The 19,503-nt window shown below is 45.3% G+C and overlaps 1 protein-coding gene across 7 annotated transcripts in view; it reads right to left on the bottom strand.

The window, feature by feature from the left end:
- RFT1 (RFT1 homolog) overlaps positions 1 to 18,907 on the bottom strand; it is a 32,323-nt gene extending 13,416 nt beyond the window's left edge. The window contains exons 1-7 of one of the 7 annotated variants that reach the window (XM_036331914.1): positions 18,792 to 18,907; positions 15,418 to 15,503; positions 13,372 to 13,488; positions 11,800 to 11,989; positions 11,125 to 11,226; positions 6,297 to 6,434; positions 1,037 to 1,115 (exon numbers count right to left, since the gene is read on the bottom strand). In XM_036331914.1, the coding sequence (XP_036187807.1) occupies positions 1,037 to 1,115; positions 6,297 to 6,434; positions 11,125 to 11,226; positions 11,800 to 11,989; positions 13,372 to 13,488; positions 15,418 to 15,503; positions 18,792 to 18,854 (775 nt within the window). In that variant the 5' untranslated portion in view covers positions 18,855 to 18,907. Of the gene's footprint in view, positions 1 to 1,036; positions 1,116 to 6,296; positions 6,435 to 11,124; positions 11,227 to 11,799; positions 11,990 to 13,327; positions 13,489 to 15,417; positions 15,504 to 18,077; positions 18,550 to 18,791 lie in introns of those variants that run through there. The other 6 variants (XM_036331919.1, XM_036331913.1, XM_036331917.1 and 3 more) reach the window with 6 other exon arrangements.
- Positions 18,908 to 19,503: the final 596 nt, after the last annotated feature.

Below are 19,503 nucleotides of genomic sequence, written 5' to 3'. Positions count from 1 at the left end.
ATTTGGGGGTGGGGCTGACTGGCCCACTGCCCACAGACCCTCCCCAAGGCTGGCCCTGCCCCCAATCGGTTCCCCCCAACCCCAATCGGGGGTGGGGCCCGCCAGCAAATCGCCCACGGCTCCTCCCAGACCCTCCCGGCAGCTAGCCTGGCCCTGATCAGCTGATCAGGGTACGCCAGCCAGCCAACCTCCCACCGTCTCCTCCTCCCAACAGGCCCGGGCCAGATCTCACCCGTGCATGAATTCGTGCACTTATTGGAAACTTTTTGTTTTCCCAAATTTTTGCAATGGAGTTATATATTTTTATAATTAAAAGACAATTTTTGAAAAGTTTTAAAAATATGTTCAGTATTCGGTATACAGGTGTATAGACATATGAAACTTATGTAGAGAGAGAAAATACTACTTTCAGCAGCTTACAGCTACCTCAAATCTCATTCTTTGAACTAAATCTGGGTATAAATAAACCAATATACATACACAGAAAAATTAGATGTATGTATGCTTAGCTCCTCTCTGCATCGAGAGGTCTATCACTGTTACCCTGGAAAGCCTTAGAAAAGTGGAAGGCTGGCCAAACTATTACAAAGGTGAATCTTACTGTTTAAGAAAATAAAATGATGAAAACCTGGTTCTTTTTCTTTACAAAGTTCAAAAAAAAGTGTATAAAAAGGGATAGGATAATGAGTCTACAGATTTTTCTATAATTGATATAATCCTTTTATGATACATTTATTTAAATGACATAACATGGGGTTTTGCAGATAGACTTGGATTCAAAATTAATTTATTTCTCATTACTAAAAGGCCCCGAAGAAGTTACATAACCTCACTGACGCTCAGTTTCTTCATCCACAATAAACAAAGACAAGTAAGTAAAGTATCAAGCTAAGCAGATGCTAGGTTCCCTCTCCTTACATGAGAAGCCCCGTTTCTGAGGTCCCTCTGCCCAGGGCTGTGGACAGCAGGAGGCCGGGATGGGATCCCCTTGCTTATGCTATGGCTTCCTAACTGCTCAGGATAACCTTTTACTCACCTTCTGTCAAAATCTGTTTCAAGAAAGACTGTTTGAAAAAACTCCAAGTCAATTTAGCCTCTGTCCAATTTACAAAAGCCTAAAAGAGAAAACAAATAAAAACATCCCAGGCACTGCACGTCTAAGAGTACATTAATGCTACAGGAGAGGCAAATTCATTTTGGTCCCTAAATCCCAACTTAGATAGTCCCCACTGCTTTTTCATTTAATGCTAAGCACACAGAGACATCCCACAAATAATGGCAAAGAATTTACATTCCTAAACACGAAGACAAAATCTCCAGGTAGAACAGTCCTCCTGTCCGACACACACCTGTAAGGGGCCTGCCCAGGATTCACGCACAAAGGCCAGACCCGCCCCACCTCTCCAAAAGGCTAGCTGTAGCTACAGAAGTTAACGCAAGGAACCTGTCCCATGGGCCCCTCCTCTTGGCCCAAAGTCCACCCGTTAGAGCAACGCTACCCAGTAGAAATATAATGCAGGCCACATACATAATTTTAAATTTTCTAGCACCACAGTGAACAGTAAAAAAAAAAAAAAGGTTAATTTTATATATAATAAGTTAATTTAAATATATTTAACCCAAAATATCATCATTTCATCACGTAAAAAAATATTAGAGGCATTTCACATTATTTTTTGTACTAAGTTTTAATCCAGTGTGTATTTTTCACTTAGAGCTCACCTCAATTCCAAATGCTCCATAGCCACACGTGGTGTTTACTACTTAGCACAGGGCAAGTCTAGAGTACCCCCTGAAAGCAGGGGTCATTTCCAGTTCTCAAATCTCCTCTCCCCTGGTTTCAGAGCCTTTCTTCCAGGCACTGCAAGGGCAGGCCTGACCCTCCCAAACTACACTTCCTCCAGGGCACCACTGGGCCTGGAGCAGATGCCAGGGGCAGCTCTAGTTCAGGAGTAAATCTTCCCAGGGAGAAGGAAACTGGGTCACTCCTTTCCCCAGAACGAAGAGCGCCAGACTCGCTACCACCACCAGGGGGCACTGTGGGCCACATCATGTTTGGGGCAGTGATCCCGCGGATAGGAGCTTTGGGCAGGACACCTCTCACGTTCCCCATGCCAGGTGATCCTCTGGGGGGCTCTCCCCAGCACGACCTGTGCTCTTTACAGGAAACAGTTACAGCTGGCCCACGAGGCTCTTCTGAAGCCTACTTGCTGGTAGATTGTGAATGGGAAGATGGCTGAGTTATTTTTAAAAATTTCTTTAGGAGAGTAAAATCTCTATATGATACCTTGTACTTTAGCATTTCTTTCTCCCAATGCCTTCAATTTAAACAGACCCATGCCCCAGCGAGTGGCTCAGTTCAGGGTACTTGCAGGAGGCAACCAATTGATGCTTCTCCCACATCAATGTTTCTCACCCTCTCGCTTCCTTCCTCTCTCTTTCTAAAAAAATCAATGAGAACATGTCCTTGGATGAGGACTAAAAAAAAAACAAATAAGTAAATTAACCCATGGTTCGGAAGGAATGGCTACACTGCTTACTATGTCCAAAATGCTCATTAGGAATAAAGAGACAGGAAGTCTGATTAGGTTTCTTCTCAGAGGTGTCTGCTAAGCAATAGAAAAGAAGTGCATTCTTTGGGCTTTTAGCATTCTCTTCAGAATGGATTTGTCACGTGGGATGGTCAAAAGAGGTCTATTTCACAAGAGGTAGGCTGGTACTGCTGAGCTGGTCTACAGGCCATGAATTTCCCTGCAGTCCCCTGACCACCAAGCCATTCCACTGCCTCACTGCACTGATGGAGAAACTGATGGTGAAACGTGATGGGCAGTACCTCCAGGGAAGGTCGGGCACCAAAACTCTGGGGCTCACTCTGCTTTAATCTGAGTCACTCACCTCTGCCCACCCAGGTGTCAAGGCCCAGATCAAAAGCAGCTTCCTCCATGAAGCCTTCCTCGATGCTCCCAGATGGAATTTACCAGTTCTTCTCTGTGCCTCATTTTGTTAACACCAGATGCACGCGCATACACACACACACACACACACACACACACACACACACACACACACTGTCTGTCTGTCTTGTAGTGCAGTTAGCTGAATACACATCTTAACTCCCTACCACAATGCAAATTCTGAAGGCAGGAACCCTATTCAGGGCACCTAGTACAGTGATTAACACAGAATACTGCTAAATACATGCTTGCTGGGTTAAATTCCTCAGCTTTACTTAAATATTAGCAGACCTCCCGTATTAAATCACTCAGAAGTGTGGAGAATATAAAAGACATATATGGGCAGTCATTATTTGAGGATCATAATTTAAGACTTAGTAAGTACTTTTAAAAAGATGGAGTTCTGTAAGAATTGGAAAGAAATCTCCCAACTTGGTCAAACTGAGTTTGACCAGTTTCATAGGAGGGAGCCCCCAAGTGCAGAAAGCTGCTCCAAAGAGTCAAGTTAGGCATATTGCGAGTGGTAATGTCATCCACTGGATTAAAAATTCATCTTCTTTCTCATCTCTTAAAAAAAAACTTGAATACTGAATCCTTTTACCTGGAACTTCCAAATCTTTAAGTAAATAACTAACTAATTGGGGCAGTAAGCCATTTCTTTTGCAAAACTACATAGCGTAGAGGTTAACACTATGGAACTAGACAGAAGTTAGAGAGAAGTGGATCCTAAACCCGCTGTGTGATTTTGGGTGAGTCACTTAACTTCTCTGAACCTGTTTTCTCCTCTGTAAAATGGAAGGAGTAGAATGTATTTCACAGGACACTATGAGGATTACAGACAACCATGTAAAGTGCTCAGCACAGTGCCAGGCACATGCAGTTAGGGCACTTATTATATATCTGGCTCTTTGCCAAAGTTCCAATACGTTCACAGAATTCCTTAAGTCTTCAGAGCGGCCTCACAGCACATGCAGCCCAACGACCTCACCTTTAACACAGGACTCGAGGTCTGCAGAGTCCTGCAGGCTTCACCTCTGCAGGTACTGCCTCCCAAGGGCACAGGCAGCCTCTGAGGCCCAGCAATCACCACCCTGTATGTCTATATCCCGGCCAGCAGCCAGCAGGGGCTGTGCTGTTTGTCAGCAGGAACAGAGCCACGGTGTGTGACAGGTACACACAACCTTCTCGTGGCCAAGGCTCTGTCCCAGCAGTACGAGCATGGGTACCATAGGGAAAGACTGCAGGTAACACCGCTGCGCTCTCACGCCGATGCCACCGCGTCTGCCTGGCGAGGACATTTCAGTGGAGCTAGTGCTGCTCTCAGGGCAGCAGTGTGACGGTGATGATGGTATCAGCTGTCACTATGGTCACCCAGTGGGGCCAGGCCAGGTTCCACACCTTACATGCCCCATCTCATCTGACTCTCACAACCACGTTAGGAGGGATGGGCTCTTATCGCCATTTGACAGATAAGGAAATGAAACTTGGAGTTCTGAGCCCATCACAGGGTTAGTTACACACCTGACAGACTCATTACCCTCTCCTGCCTGTACTAATGGTCCAAATACTCCTTCCCAAAATACTGCCAGGGGCAGGGGCTGGCCCAGTGGTTCAGCTGGCCAGGCCGGGACAGGTGGGCCCCGGGGAGCCTCAGGGAGGGACTTTCCTGCATGCTCAGCCCCACTGGGGCAGGTGGCAGAATGAGGCCCTGTGGTATCCCCAAATTACCATGTTGCTTTAGATTAAAGGTAAGATCTAGTAGATCAGAATGGAGAACTCTTATCTAGCAAATCAGAACATATCTGGCTTTTCTTGAAAAGTTGTAGAGCGAGATTCCGTAAGTTCTGAGACTAAAGTCCCAAATATTTTACAGCTTTTTAAAGTAGCCCAGCCGGTGTGGCTCAATGGTTGAGCACTGACCTATGAACCAAAAGGTCACAGTTCAATTCCCATCAGGGCACACGCACTACTGGTTGTGGGCTGATCCTGCAGGAGGCAGCTGATCAATGATTCTCTCTCATCACTGATGTTTCTATCTCTCTTCCCTTCTCTGAAGTCAATAAAATTTTAAAAAATAATAAAGTAATCACAAAAGAGAAGTCCAGTTAAAGCCTTACCTCAACTAAGCGCACCACATGTAGCCAGCCACCAGGCAGGGGAAGAAGGAAGCAGACCAGCCCGGAACGGAGCGGGGCACGAAGCAACTGCGCAGAGGCGGTGCAGTATGGCATCACCCTGCAGCTCCAGGCCACAGGCAGCAGCACTGACCCAAGAGTCAGGAAATGAAGGCCAGATGGACCAAGAGTTGGAGAGTTGAGTAGAAAAAGACTATGCTTGGCTTCCACACATTAGCATCCTCAGAGGATGACATGGGAAAGTGGGTCACCTCAGAGAGGCCTGACACTAGCTGAGGGACTACGCAGGGGTTGTCCCTGCTTTGTCAGCACTCTGGAATGTCTGTGCCAGAGGCTAGCTCTGGGGAAAACCAAGCAACAGCAGGACAGAGAGTGGAACACAGTGGTTATAGCTTGTGGTCTGCTGGGATCCAAGCCACTCCAGGGTACTGTCCTCGCTCTGACCTTCACCTTGGACAGGTGTTTAGTCACTAAGCCTCAGTTCCTCAACCGTAAAATATAAACAACAGTGTCCGCCTCACAGAGTTGTTATACCTAAAGGCATGTAGAGTACTTGGCACAGGACCTAGCACATGGGTTCTCAACTGGGGACAATTTTTGTCTCCGAGGGGACGTTTGGCAGTGTCTGGGGACATCTGGCAGTGTCTGTGGTTGTTATAACTGGGCGGTGGTAACTACTAGCATCTAGTGGGTAAAAACTGAGAATGTGCCTGGCCAGTGCAGCTCAGTGGTTGAGTGTCAATCTATGAACCAGGAGATCACTGTTCCATTCCTGGGCAGGGCACATGCCTCGGTTGCTGGCTCGATTACCAGCTGTGTGTGTGTGTGTGTGTGTGTGTGTGTGTGTGTGCAGGAGGCAGCCAATTGATGATTCTTTCTCATTATTGATGTTTCTATCTCTCTCTCTCTCCCTCTCCCTTCCTCTTTAAAATCAATTTAAAAAAATTAAATTAAAAATAAATCAAGAATGCTGTTCAGCATCCCACAATGCAGAGGACAGCTCCTAAACAAAGAATTATCCAGCCCAAAATGTCAATACTGCCAAGATTTAGAATCCCTGGCTGAACACATAGCAAGCACTCAAAAGATATGAGCTACTGAATTATCTTTACTATTCTAATAATAATAAACAATTTATAGTTTCTTTCTCTCAAGGATAACCAACATCTGTGATTAAAATGATAAGAGACAAAAATATATTACTTACTCTACTTCTCAGAATACTGGGTAGCAGATCTGTCATTCTGGAGACAGGAAGAGTTTGTTGCTTGGTTGATTTTGGGAAACCCAGTAACTTTTTGAAATAAGTAACATAGCAGAGCACCAGAACTGTAGTATAGAAAACCTGGGGGGAAAAGAAAAGAATGGGTTTAAATTGCACTTTTTAATATAGTCCTAATTAAGATATGCTATAAATTTGACCTCAAAGGTCAATCAAGAAACAGAACAGTCTTAATTAACTGCACCTTCTGGTCTATCCACTGAGACCCAGCAGCCGCGGCATCACCGGGGAAAGTGTTCCACGCACTTCACCTGACTGGGCAAGCAGAACACAACTTCCAGACAGACATCCACTAGCGCCAACTGCCACACCACTGTCAGACACGTTCTCGAAGGCTTTGCATTTGGCCCAAAAGCGGCTCTCCCGCCTGACAGCACACTGTGAGGATCCATGTGTCCTGTCTGGACACATCCAGGCACTGGGGAATTTCCATAGACCCCGGAAACCTGTCACATTATGATTACAAGGCAGAACTGAGCTGCTGGGTCTCCCCTCTCTGCCCAGTGCGTGGGCAGGGCAAGAGCTGTTAGAGCAGTGGTTCTCAACCTTGGCTGCACATTAGAATCACCTGGGAATCTTTTTAAAATCCTGATTTCTGGGCCTCATCCTCCGGAAATTCTGTTTTTTTGTTACTAATGTTGTGGCCTCACCCCATAACAAAGAAACAGAATTTCCGGAGGATGAGGCCCAGAAATCAGGATTTTAAAAAGATTCCCAGGTGATTTTAATGTGCAGCCAAGGTTGAGAACCACTGTGCTAGAGGATGGGGAGGGAAAGGTGGGATGATAAGAGAGCCCACACACCTGGGATGAAGGATGGCTTTAGGCCAGGAGCAGCAGCCGGGGTTTTATTTGCAGATTGGGGAGGAATATTCAAAGTGGCCCCTTTCGCAAGCTCTCTTCTCCCCTCTCTCCCCCTAAAAAGAGCTCAAGAAAAAATGGGGCCTCCAGGCCCCCTTTCAATCTGGAAACACTTCTAAGAAAGGCACAGAGCAAGGACAAAGAGGAGTCTCCGATTAGCAGGTTCAGGCTCCTCTGCTACCCATGCCTGCCCCATCCATGCCTGAGAACACAGCCCACCATCCACTACCTTTTTTTTTTTTCAGTTTTATTGAAAAATAATGGACATGCATCACTGTATGTCTTACAGCATGATGGTTTGATTTACACATATTGTGAAATAATTACCACAATAGGTTCAGCTAGCATCCACCTTTTCATATAGACACAATAAAAAGAAAAGGAAAAAATGTCTCCTTGTGATGGGAACTCACAGAATTTACTCTCTTAATAACTTTCCTATCTATCATACAGCAGTGTTAGCTATAGTCATCATATTGAACATTACACACCTAGTTCCTATTTATGTGATAGCTGGAAGTTTGTACCCTTTGACCACCTTCCAATTCCCCCCATCCTTCTCCCTTCATGCTGCAAGCCAGCCTAAGACACAGCAGCACTGCTGTGCGCCACACCACCTGCTGCCAACATCCTGAGATAAGTACCCTTTTCCAGCTCCCTTCCCCGCCTCGCTTCCTCTTCCCACTGAGCAGGCCTGGGGAAACAATAACAACCTGTGGCAGGTCTTCATGCAGCGTATCCTAACTACATGATCCCTCCCCTTTATTTCCATTGAGGAAAATTCACATAACCTAACACTGACTGTTTTAAGCATTTTAAAGCGTACAATTCAGTGGCTTTTAGTACATTCACAGTGTTGTATAACCACCATCACTATCTAACTCCAAAAGGAAACTCTGTACCCATTAAGCACTCACCCTCCATTTCCCCCAGCCCCTGGCAACCACTAATCTCTTTGCCTCTGGACTTGCCTATTCTGGGTATTATATATATTAATGGAATCACACAGTAGGTGGCCTTCTGTGTCTGGCTTCTTCCGCTTAGGATAACGTTTTGAGTTCACCGTGTGTTTTATTTTTATGGCTGGACCATATTTTATTGTATGGATACACCACATTTTGTCTACCCATTCATCAGTTGGGCATTTAGGGTGCTTCCACCATACAGCTATTGGGAATAGTGTTGCAATGAACATCCGTGTACTAGTTGTTTGTACACCTGTTTTTAATTCTTTGGGGTATAAACCTAGAAATGGAATTGAGGGGCCTTTTGGTAGTTCTACATTTAACTTTTTAAAAACATATATTTTTATTGATTTCAGAGCAGAAGGGAGAGGGTGAGATAGAAACATCAATTATGAGAAAGTATCATTGATCAGCTGTCTCCTGCATAACCCACACTAGGGATTGAGCCCCCAACCTGGGCATGTGCCCTGACCGGAAATCGAACCACGACCTCCTGGTTTATAGGTCAACACTCAACCATTGAGCCGTACAGGCCAAGCTACATTAAACTTTTTGAGGAATTGCCAAACTGCTTTACACAGCGGCTGCCCCATTTCACTTTACCACCAGCAACTTATGGGGGCTTCCGATTTCTCCATATCCCCACCAACACTTGTTTTCTGTATTCTTTTGATAACAGCCATCCTACTGGGTGTAAAGTGGTATCTCTGTGGTTTTGATTTACATTTGCCTAATAACTAATGATGTCGTGCATTGTCTCATGGGCTTTTTGGCCATTTATTTGTCTATCTTCTTTGGTGAAATGGCTATTCAAGTCCTTTACCCACTTTTGGTGGTTTGTCTTTTTGTTGTTGAGCTATACGAATTCTTTCTATATTCCAGAGAAACCCTATTATTTGACATCTGATGCCATGGGGTGAGGGGTTATTTGAGGAGGAACCTGGAAGTGGGTTGGACAAAGGGAATCCCAGGGTGTTGGTTGTGGCTTGACTGCTGACATGAGGAGCTGTTGGTTCTTAGACTTCTGACACATAAATTGACAGAGAATGTACCAGTGAAGAACTCTCAGAAGTCTATGATAAGGAAGCAAATAAATTCAGTACTGGCCTTGCTGACTATGACCTACATATGACATATCCTGGGAGGGAGCTCATCGGAAAGTGACAATGAAAGTGCCTTTCCCAGGAAGAGTCAACCAATAACTGGGTGCCTGTGTGGCCCTCCTGTCCTATTAGGGAGGAAGCATCAAAAAGTATGAGAGCCCAGCTGATGTGGCTCAGTGGTTGAGCACTGACTCATGAACCAAGAAGTCACCGGTTCAATTTCTGGTCAGGGCACATGCCCAGACTGTGGGCACATGCAGGAGGGTCTCTCTTTCATCGATGTTTCTATCTCTCTCTAAAAATCAAAAACATATTTAAAAAAAATAAATTAAATTTTTAAAAAAAGTATGATGAATGCTGAGACTATAGTTCTGGAGCTAATAAAACAAGGCAAAAATAATCACAAATAACTTGTCTAAAATATGCAATTGTTTTCAAACTGCTTTTAGGAGGCAATTCTCATTCTTTTTAAATTTTACTTTATTTTATAATTCTTTATTGTTCAAAGTATTATATATGTCCCCCCTTTTCCCCCACTGACCCCCTCCAACCCACCCCCTGCCCCATCCCAGGCCTTCAGCACCCTATTGTCTGTGTCCCGTGGGTTATGCATAGAAGCATACAAGGTTTTTGGAAGATTACTTCCCACCCACCCACCCTCCCCCCAATTCTCATTCTTATTCTATTAATTTTAAATCTAGCTCTTCTATGTTGCACAAAAATATTTGTAGTTTTTGTCTAGAACATGGAAAAGGTTTTGACATAAATCATTACTAAAAATTTTAACTTATCTTCCTATACATTAAGAAAAAATTACAAACTGCTTTGCACTATAAGATGTTCTGATAACTATCTGATCTTAGGTTTCATTTTTTAAATTGGCACTTGTACTCTCTTATATTTAATTAGAACTAGAAATATGAACTAGAACTAGAAAAGATAAAGTGGAAATGAAACCCAAACTACCAAAACTAAAACTGAACCTACTAAAACTTGGTTCGTGCCCTCTGAATTATGTGAGTTTTTAAAAAAAATATGTTTTTATTGATTTTTTTTATTTTTAGAGAGAGGGAGAGATAGAAACATCAACATCAATTGGCTACCTCCTCACACCTGGGTATGTGTCCTGACTGGGAATCAAACCCGTGACCCTTTGGTGCATGGGACAACCCTCTAACCTACTGAGCCATGTGGCCAGGGTGGAGATTTTAATTTAAGTTTAAAACAAAAGTGTGGCTAAATTGGTTGAAGTGTTGTCCAGTGCACCAGAAGGTTTCAGATTTGATTCTAATCCATGTATCTCTCTCACATTGATGCTTCTTTCTCTCTCTCTCTCTCTCTCTCTCTCTCTCTCTCTCTCTCCTTTCCCTGCCTTCCTCCCTCTCTAAAAGTTAATCTAAAAAAAATAAAACAGACTTGGCAGAGTTTCCTCCTAGTATGAAAACAATTGATTGAAATCCAGGCAACACAACAGGCATGCAATTTGATTCCCACCTCATCCCCATACAGCTGTTTTTATCCTCCATAAGACAGCCAGACAATCAAAGATCAGTTTGATTTGGGCTTGCTGACAGAGTGTCTACAGGAGTTTTTATGTATGACCAAAGGGCCTCGTGTGTGGCCTTCACTAGGTCCCTGGGGACCAGGTGGGTCAGTGCATGGCACAGAGAAACATGGCAGCAGAGGAGCAGTGTCAAGACCATCCAGAGCTTCTAGCCTTCCTCACATGCGTAGATGTTCAAATTAAGAACGTAGTAATGGGAACAAGAAGAAAAACTCAGGTGGAAAAACAGATTACACAAAAGTGAAAGGCTGTAACTATTACCTGGGCCAAAGAGAAGATGTACAGTCCCCAGTGAGGCACCCACAGCACGAGAAAAGCTGTCAGTACACTCCTGAGGATTACCGACAGGCTCTCAGCAATCACCTGCAAGCATGTGGTAAAGAGCGTTACTTAGGACATTTAAAAACCATTTTAAAAGATGCAAAGAAATGACAAATAGAAAATTGGGGGCCAGCAGTTGCGCTGGCAGTGGGGCTGAGGCATGGGGTTGGACATAATTTTGGTAATGTCCTACTTGCATTGGGTTGTAGGCTCAGGGACCTCCAGTATGTTACCATGCTCTAAGATTTACAGGTATGTTACAGACACTCTTTTGTACATATCAAGTTATATGTTTTAAAAGATAAAGAGAAAAGTTAATATTAGTATACAACTAAAAATATAATTAACTGAAAAACAGTTAGAGTCCTCTTAAATTCTTATATAAACTAATACCTTTTCTATTAATTAACCTGTTTTTTCATTAATAGCATACTAGAAGTAAACTTTAGCTCAGCCTACCTGCCAAATTTCAAGTGAATGAACTAAATTTATCATATTACCTTTCGAGATGCAAGTCTGAAAAATATCATTCTCTACTATAAAGGTATTTTTTTTAAAAAAACATTCTTTCCCTTATTCTTTGCATTTCCCATTCACAGCAGAAGGCATACTGACCTTGAGCTTGACAAACATGTGTGCTTGTGCCAAGACCCAGAAGGGCTCTCCCAGAAGTTCCACCACAGCTGAGAGACCAAACACCACCACTCCAGTTCCATAGTGGGGGACGACATTAGGATCAGGCACTTCAAGCAACCGTAACCAGACCCAGCCCAGGAACAAGGACCAAAACACACCCAGAGGGACTCTAAAAATGGGGGGAGATGTTCTTTAATATGCTAAGTATAAAACTATAAATATATATTACAACAGTGATACTGTCTTGGTCGGTGGCTCAGTGGTTAGAGCAATGGCCTAATCACGAAAGGGTCTCAGGTTTTATTCCAGGTCAAAGGCACATACCTGGATTGCAGGTTCAATCCCCCGCCCCGTCATGGCGCATGAGGGAGGCAACCAATTGATGTCTCTGTCTCTCTCTCTCTCTCTCTCTCTCTCTCTCTCTCCTCCTTCCCTTTCACTCAATCAATGGGGAAAAAATATCCTCAGTGAAGATTAACAAACAAACAAACAAATAAAAATAGTAGCACTGAACAGAAAAGAAATATAGTTATAAGCATAAAAATAGCTAATTCCTATTAAGACACTTACTACATGCCAGGTGCTATGATTCACCCCCTTTGTCTCACTGATACCTCACAGTGATCCTGTCATTATCTCTACTTAAGTGATGAGACAACTAAGGCGGACAGGCACTGGGTAATTTGGCCAAAGTTATGAACAGTTAGTGAAGGGCAGAAGCGGGGCCCAATCCTGATCTGTCTAATGCCAGGCTACACTCCTATCCATTGTGTTACACTGACTCAAAAAGCAAAATTCCCCTGAAGTGTGTGCCTGCTGCTTCTACCTAGAATGACGGAAAGCCAGTATACGGCTGGTACTTACACCCAGATGGCCACTGATGCAGTGCACAGTATCCCTTCCCGTGGGTACCACAGAGCACTCACATATGACTGGGTAGTTAAGTCATTCCGCTAAGAAAATGAAAACCTACCAGCCCTTATGATTGCCATTTCCGTGAGGGAACAGGAGTTACGCAAGAGCAGCACTGGGAAACAACCTCAACCACCAGCCCTCCCTGCAGGGATTTAACTGCAGAAAAGCTATTACCATTGTTAGCTAATGTGCTTGGTCTTCACGAATATTCTGAAAGCCTCGGAACTGAAATCAACATAACAAAATTGAAGAAAGATATAATGAAACTCCTAAAAGGCTTTCAAAAAATACTAAGACTAAGTGGTTGTTAAAAGCTCAGAAAATGCCACAGGGGAAAAGATTAGGAATAAAAAAGATGGCCCAGGCCCAGGAGGACCCAGATTGGGGATCAGGAACAGCGGAAACAGCCTCCAGAAAGGGTAGAGCCAGGGCTGGAATCTGGCCCAGAAGCCCCCACCTGGAGCCTCCTCCTGGCTCCGGGCCACCAGAAGGAAAACAGCCCATGCCAAGTCCCCAGAAACCCACTGCAAAAGCAAGGCTGTGGGCTGTTTAACCGTTAAACTGTTGCTGTTGAACTTGTAATATTTGTTACCTCTGCCTTTGAAACTGTCTCCTGACAAGCAAAGCACAACTCACGTCAGCCACAGGAGGTTGATGGTCTGGCCCCAGTCTCGCTGCGTGCTCCCACTCAGACATGCTCTCCGGAAGGCCTCTCTGGCCAGGAAGATGGTGGTTGAGTAAAGCAGCGTTAGCCTGTAAAGGGAAAGCAGATAGTAAGAAGGTCTCTAGCTTTTTTATGGAGAGAATGTCTGAGATTTTACCAGCAACTGGGATGAAAAAAGCCTTGGTCACAAATCACTGGTGGTGATGTGGAAGACAGTTTTCACAGGACTCCTCACTGTCTAATCCACTCACACAACGACGTTAGGATCCAATTCTGGAACAGCCGAGTGTGTGCCTGCACGGTTATGCCTGGGGGAGAAACGGCCACAGTGGCCTCCAAAGCCTGCAGGCTCTGTGGCTATAAGCAGAGGTGTGGCTCGGACCATAAGGAAAAGGACAAGATATGACCCCACCCAGCAAGGGGACCTCTTGGTCACTCTGAGACTGGGGACCCAACGGCCCTTGTTAGAGAAGCTGAGGCTCTACTGAGTGGAAGCTCTGGCCAAGAATCTCAGGACAAGCAAAGAGGCTGGCAGCCACGACAGAGGCCACTGCAACCAGGGTAGCAAGCTTGCCTGTGTACCTCCGAGGCTGGCAGCACCAAGGTGACCCTCCTGCACCTTACTGAGGAGTAGCTGAGGTTTCCCTTCCTCAACAAGCCGTGGCCCAGATGAAGCCTGAGTGGGGATGGCCCAGGGCTACAGTTTCTGAGGTTGTCCAAGGACCATCCTGCTCCCAGTCAGTGGTTCTCAACCTGTGGGTCGCGACCCCTTTGGCGGTCGAACGACCCTTTCACAGGGGTCGCCTAAGACCATCCTGCATATCAGATATTTACATTACAATTCATAACAGTAGCAACATTACAGTTATGAAGTAGCAACGAAAATAATTTTATGGTTGGGTCACAACATGAGGAACTGTATTTAAAGGGCCAGAAGGTTGAGAACCACTGTCCCCAGTGCTTCTGTCCAACACTGCGGATAAGGAGACAACCATATGTTAAGCAGGGGGCAGGCCAGACAAGGGCTATCCAAGCAGGGACCTGCCAACCTGGAGAACAGATGGGGAGAGACCCAAACTGCTGTCAAGTCTGAGCACCCTAAGAGGATTTGGTCTTTTCCTTCCTGCTTTTAAAATCGTATTTCTCAAAGTATGGTCCCTACTTCCAAATCACCTGAGGAGCTTGTTGAAATGCCGATTCCTGGGCCCTCCTCAGCCCTACCTGGTGCAAAGCTCCCCAGGTAATGAGTGTGCCTGTCAGTGCCTGAGAACCTTCACTAGGCTGCGAGGACAGAGCCAAGAGCATATGTTTGGTAGTTATTAGATGTGAAACGCTGTCTGGAACATACTGTCTTGTTTATCAGGACATGAAGACACACCTGAGAAGCTGAGCTATTCCGCACACTCACATCCCTTCAGATACTTTTGTGTCATTTGTGAATACAGAATATGTGTGGGGTGTCCTCGAAGAGAAAGGAGGAGACAGGAAGAAACACAGAGTCTAAAAGATGAAGCCAGTCAGCTAAGAGCCACCATGGAACTAATGACAAGGACTCAAGCCATTATCCCAGCTACCATTTTCCATTGAACAAGTCACCCAGAGAGAAAATAACCACCGAGGGAAGGAAGGCGGCTGGTTGATTACAAAGCACATCCTCACGATCTGGAGGGTGCCTCCCTCCTTTGCCGTCAGCACAAGAACACAGAATTATACCTGAGAAGGGGTTTGCAGAGAATTACTCCCACTCCTATCCTGGGTTCTGAGAGCAGGCAAACAGGAAAAAGCTGGCTGGGAAATGTGCATTCGAAGGCTGCTAATGGAAAACACTCCATGGGTCCATTAAGAACAACATCCCCCGCTCATTCGCCCAGCAGCATGCTCCTCCGCAGCCGCTGCTAACACGCGGTGACTCCAGTAAACTTCCTTGCCTCTAAAACCCGAGGGTGACACTCAGGCACAGAGGAAAGCCTGACGAGGGATGTGAGCTGCGGACAGTGCCAGGGCGCAGCCCTTCTTACCTTACGTTCACTATGCCAACGATTTCCTTGGACAGAAAGCGAAGAATAAATGCATTCAAGGCAAAGGTGATCAATCGAAACAACACCTACAGAAAAAGAAGAAAAAGACCTAAGAATAAATTATGCCGGGAGTGTTTACTTTGCTGAAATGACAATGTGGCTGCTCTTCCTAACGTCATGACACACAGCGGCCTTGCCATGGAGACGCTTTCTAAAACACTCAACCTGTCTGCATTTCTTCCCAAAATGTCATTTCTTGGCGTCTCTTGACGCGACTGGGCAGTGGTCAAAGGACCCATCAGTAAACCCGAACTTCCTGATGAGAAGAGGGAGGCCCCCACAGACTCAGGGACTTTCTTTGGGTTCCGAGTCGGGCACTCCAGGGGGCAGAAAGAGAACTTCAGTTAGTGCTTCCCATTGCCCCTCCTTCCAGCCTGTTTAGAAATAGCAAGCACTTTGCAAGTGGGAGCCTGCAGGGTAGAGCAGACTCGCTAGTAATCATGGTGTCTAATTTCTCTTTCTTCTCTGCCTACTAGTATCTGGGGATTCTGATAATGACATTTAATCCCTTTGAACTTCAGTTTTCAATTAGAAAACAGAAAAGAATGTATTTATTTACTGACTGTTTGCCACCTTGCAGAGAGGAGTTAAAATACCTTTTAAATGACAACTGCAATAAGATATTTTAAAAGGGGGAGGGGTGGTTGGGAGAGACAGAGTCTAGCTAATGCCATTTGGAAGGACTATATCAGTTCAAGAAAACCCCCGTAGTAAAGAATTATTCCCTTGAGACAGAGAAGAACAGGCTACAGTTAAACGAGGTTACTAAATGGGGATGTGGCTGGGGTGCCCGCCTCACTCACTGACTCTTCCTCTGCGTCCCAGCAGCACCACAGGTGTAACTCAAGTGCACTTGAGCCCAAAAGGCAAATCACTTCTCTGTCAAGCACTCTGAGTTACCCATGCACAGCTGCAGTCTTAGTAAATCCAGGTATGCCAACGAGCTGCTAAAGTCTGAAAATCCCCGGGGAGCGGTAAGGCCTAAAAGGGAGAGTGCAATTCAACACTGCCCCTGAAGTGCCACAGAGCAGCACGGTCTCCAAAGCCGGTATCACAATCTTAACATTTGTAAAGTCAAATGTGACCTTTTGTGAGTCTGCTGAAAGCTCTCCTTAGAAATATGCAGGTTCATACAAGGGTGGACAAAAGTAGGTCTACAGTTGTGAGTACACAAAAGTTTATTCCTGTATTATTATTTATTAATTATTGCATAACTTATTTGTAGTACAACTGTAAACCTATTTTTGCCCACCCCTGTAAGTACATACACACCAAATTCTGTATCCCGTTTTAGAGGTTTGAAGCCAATTCAGAGCTGTTAATGGAAAAAAGCATCCAGCTGAAAATCTCGTCACCATTTAATTGTTCGCCCCATCATCCTCTAATGCAGCGGTTCTCAACCTGTGGGTCGCGACCCCGTTGGGGGTCGAACGACCCTTTCATAAGGATCGCCTAAGACCATCGGAAAACACATACATAATTACATATTGTTTTTGTGATTAATCACTCTGCTTTAATTATGTTCAATTTGTAACAGTGAAATTGGGGGTCACCACAACATGAGGAACTGTACTAAAGAGTCGCGGCATTAGGAAGGTTGAGAACCACTGCTCTAATGTTTATAAGCCTCAATTTCCTTCTCTGTCAGACGATGCCTTTCTCATAGGATTGATAACAAGGATCAAACAAGATTGTGTAGGTAAAAGCATTTTTGAAAAATGCATACAAATAAAAGGCATTAATACTTTCACTATGGCCAGCTCAGAGTTATGACAGAGAATAAACTCACATTCTTGCAGGTTTACAATATAATTGCAAGGCTACCTCAAGTGTATGCATTGTAAATTGAAAAAACATACCAGACTGAATTAAAACACTCAGGTATCTAAAGATTATGGCTATTTTTTAAAAACCACGTACACATGTTTATATTAACTTCATTATCCTTGTCTAAGAAACCTAGTGCCTCAGGCTTTTCCCTATCTCTTAAGTGAACAAAAGTTTGAGCTAATGAAGCTCTAAGGTTGCTCATGCTACCCAGTATTTGCTCCACATAGAGGCCCTTATTAGTAAGTCTTCACTTTGTAAAGGAATTTACAGTTTTAAAAAAGCTCTTTCATCCCTGTTCATTATTTGACCCTTAAAACTGGGTGAATAAATGCACAGGAAGCAAGTTAAGACTCAGAGCAAAGTTGACTTGCCCAAAGTCACTATGTCCATTTAAAAAAATTCTAAACCATAACAAAAATAATTAAGTTACTAAGCACTTATAATGTGCCAGGCATACACCTGACAGTTCACCTAATCTCCCTAATGACCGTATGAGGTTGCATTATTGTTCTCGTTTAAGATGAGGAAACTGATGCTCGCAGAAGCCAAGCAAACTTCCCAAGGGTGGGCCTCTAGCAAGCGACAAGACCCAAACTTCAGCCCAAGGCTGCCTGGTTCCTTCTCCCAGCCGCCGCGGGAAACATCTCTCTAAAGTAAGGGGGAGGGTGGATTCAGGACTTTGGTGAGACAGGACTGAACGGCTCAAGAGTGCGACACAGAGAAATCGAGCCACTTGACTTAGAAGGACCAGCTCCTAGGTTTTAACGAACCTTTAGATATCCGTTGGGCCAACTGGCACGTATGCTATCTGACAGATGATGAATATTAGGACCAAGAGGAGGAAATGATTGGTTCCAGGTCACATAAGCAGAAGACACGCCAAGATTTACTAAGGGCATGCGAAGCAATTATGCGAATAACTTCAATCTAGCCTAGCAGCAACCTTATGGGCTAGGTACTATTATTGTTGTTGTTGTTATTACTATTATAACTCCCATTTTCCAAATGAGGAGCTGAGGCTTAGTAGGTGAAGTCACTTGCCCTGGCTCATTCAGCAAGAACTTGGCAGAACCAGGATTTCAATCCAGGGCCTGCCTGAGCCCAGATGCCATACAGTCTCTCTGAACTCAGTGGGAGTCAGGGAATTCGAGGCATGTGTTTGAGGGTGAGGGGTGGAGCATGGAGAAGATGAACCCCTTGCCTTAAAATACATCAGATTACACAGCACCACAAACACCCCCGCCACCTGATCTCTCTCCTGCTGCACTACGGGAAATAACTACATTTCTCAAAACGAACGTGGCTTGTTGGCCATCTCCCAGCCAGGACTCTGAACGCCGGCTCCCAACTCTGGGCCCAGGAGCCCCACCTCCGCCGCCACCTCCTCCTGTCCAGCCCCTCGGCAGCGGGGCTGAGCCAGCCCGCAGGCGGCTCCCCGCGGACCCCGGCGGCGGGATGGTGCGGGGGCGGCCGGCAGAGAGTACCTGCAGGAGGAGACCTGAGGAGGCCAGCCGGGCGGCCTGGCCCAGCACCTCCTGGCTGCCCATAGCCCGGCGCCCGGCTGTCACCAGGAAACGCCGCCGCCAGCCGTGTCGTCGCGAGAAGATCGCGTCACGGGCAGCTCGCCCTCTGATTGGTCGATTCGGAACGGAAGGCGGGGCGCGGGGAGTGCGGGGCCCTATGAGGGCGGGGGGCGCGTCAGTGTTCTGCGCCCATCTCCTCTCCCTTTTGTGCTGGGCTCGGCGCTTTCTCCGCCTGCCCCTACCTGAACCAAATAAGCTAAGTCAGTGGTTCTCAACCTTCCTGATGCCCCGACCCTTCCATACAGTTCTTCATGTTGTGGTGACCCCCAACCATAAAATTATTTTCGTGGCTACTTCATAACTGTAATTTTGCTACTGTTATGCATCGTCATGTAAATATCTGATATGCAGGATGTATTTGCATTGTTACAAATTGAACATAATTAAAGCATAGTGATTAATCACAAGAACAATATGTAATTATATATGTTTTCCGATGGTCTGAGGCGACCCCTGTGAAAGGGTCCTTTGACCCTCAAAGGGGTCGCGACCCACAGGTTGAGAACCGCTGAGCTAAGTAGTGGGTACGGAGGAGAAACGTGGTGGGGTGGCCAAAGCGCCTTCTCTGAGCTCTCCGCTCACCATCCACAGAACACGGACTCCCCTAATTTCA

Source organism: Myotis myotis, unplaced genomic scaffold (assembly GCF_014108235.1).
Source record: "Myotis myotis isolate mMyoMyo1 unplaced genomic scaffold, mMyoMyo1.p scaffold_m19_p_13, whole genome shotgun sequence".
Classification (NCBI taxonomy): Eukaryota; Metazoa; Chordata; class Mammalia; order Chiroptera; family Vespertilionidae; genus Myotis; species Myotis myotis.
Note: the sequence above shows the minus strand (reverse complement) of the source record. Positions and strands in the feature narration are given on the sequence as shown.